The 1,710-nt window shown below is 40.4% G+C and overlaps 1 protein-coding gene across 2 annotated transcripts in view; it reads right to left on the bottom strand.

Annotated features, from left to right (window-relative positions):
* LOC106532343 (latrophilin-1) overlaps positions 1-1,710 on the bottom strand; it is a gene marked incomplete in the record, with an annotated part of 51,783 nt that overhangs the window by 7,375 nt on the left and 42,698 nt on the right. For both annotated transcript variants that reach the window (XM_014028381.1, XM_014028382.1), the window contains 4 exon segments: positions 116-226; positions 312-408; positions 485-634; positions 719-887. In XM_014028381.1, coding sequence (XP_013883835.1) covers positions 116-226; positions 312-408; positions 485-634; positions 719-887 — 527 coding nt within the window.

Raw genomic sequence — 1,710 nt, 5'->3', positions numbered from 1 at the left:
GTGTAGACATTTGATAATAAACATAAACATGTTTTTATAAAATACACTTAAATAAAAAGACAGTTAACAATGATGCAGATTAATAGGAATAGGGTTAAATGTAATGTGGATGTACCTGTGGAGGTGAAAGGTTGGTTGTATCCCTGCGCCAGTATCGTGTCATAAGGAGAAGCTCCAGTGTGAGTCTGCAACATTTGGTTTGTGAGGAAATGATTCCCCAAAGCAGCTGATGGGAGAAAGAGGAAGAGAATAAATCTCACATTGTGTTGACCCAGCAGACTGAAACGCRTGATCAAACACGCAAACGTCACCTCGGTTGAGAGTAGGAGTGTTCGTAACGTCCGCAGCAATGAAAGAAGACTCAGTCTGTCTGCGGACGGTGTCGTTCCACATCCTTCTGATTCGACTCTGTAACAGAAATACAAAAGATGTGTTAACAACCTGCTCACACACACACACACAGCTGAAGTGAGCTGCTGCACACCTGTCTGTTAGCCGTGGCTCTGCGACTCTGGCTGCTGGTGTAGCGGCTGTTGGTGCGAAGGGCGGCCCCTTTCACCGAGTCTGGTGAGCTGGATGAGGATGTTGCGCAGCACTGAGAGAGACGCAGGCATCGACTGCCTTCCTTCTGACCCTTGGCACAACATTCAATCGTGAGYACACAGGTTAAGGATTGAACATACTKACCATAGAATCACTTGYGAACTCTAAAACTGACCTTTCTGGYGAGTGTGCAGTGCAGTATAGTGATGAGGAGGGCCTGAGCTGTGTTGAGGGAGGAGAAAAGGTAAGCCAGGAGGAGAGATGGACCAGACAGGAACATCAGGCCTGAGGACCAGGTAACGCTTAACAGGAAGAGGAGAGTCAGGGAGCCAACTGCCCAMGCCCTGCAAGGGAAACAGGAATAAGACTCAAAATACACAGCATTAAGATTTTTATGCTTATTTTAAAAAGCTCCCAAACAATACATAATGTTCTTTTAACATTAAAAATGCTTGAGTTCAGAGGCAAAAAAATGAACTGAACTTGGTGTAAAAATGAAAATTGTAAACATTTATTTCATCAAGAAAAGCAAGAATTAATACTTACAGCACATCTAAGACTCAAAACTAAGATCTTCTAAAGCACATGTATCCTATGGAAAACCCACAGCCATATATGAAGCAATAGCTTCAAAGATGTTTTAATGTCTTAAAATATGCTTCTTCATTGATAATAAACTACATCTCCCATAATGCATGTTGATTATTTTACCTGCAAAATGACAGCATCCTCCACTAGTTGGAGGTGCACAAAGTTTAAAAGTAGCTGGCAGCCAGCAAAATCTGCTGTGTAAAATTTTCATTTCTCTGCATTTTCGYTGGCTACTTTTGCTGTGGACCARTTGTACTGGGAAGTSGGAATTTCCCAGTTATAARTCATAAATTCAAACTAGAATGTCCCTCAAGTGAGAATTCCATATTGGAAAGTGGGAGAGTTCAGAATTCAAGATAGCAGCYACTCACCACAACTGWGTGAGTAAAACTMTTGTACTTTTATTTTAATAGTATTCTGTATTATTTATTTCACATTTAGTACACATAATACTTTTCAGTGTTTATAAGAAGACGTGTTAAAACATTCACTMAAAAAACAAATGTAGCAGATTTAATTTAAAAATTATGTCAGCTGGTTCCACTCAACTGAACTGAGCGAATATAACACATTTAC

The sequence above is a fragment of the Austrofundulus limnaeus genome, unplaced genomic scaffold, assembly GCF_001266775.1.
Source record: "Austrofundulus limnaeus strain Quisiro unplaced genomic scaffold, Austrofundulus_limnaeus-1.0 Scaffold754, whole genome shotgun sequence".
NCBI classification, from domain to species: domain Eukaryota; kingdom Metazoa; phylum Chordata; class Actinopteri; order Cyprinodontiformes; family Rivulidae; genus Austrofundulus; species Austrofundulus limnaeus.
The sequence above is the reverse complement of the archived record's forward strand: the minus strand, read 5'-3'. Positions and strand labels throughout refer to the sequence as shown.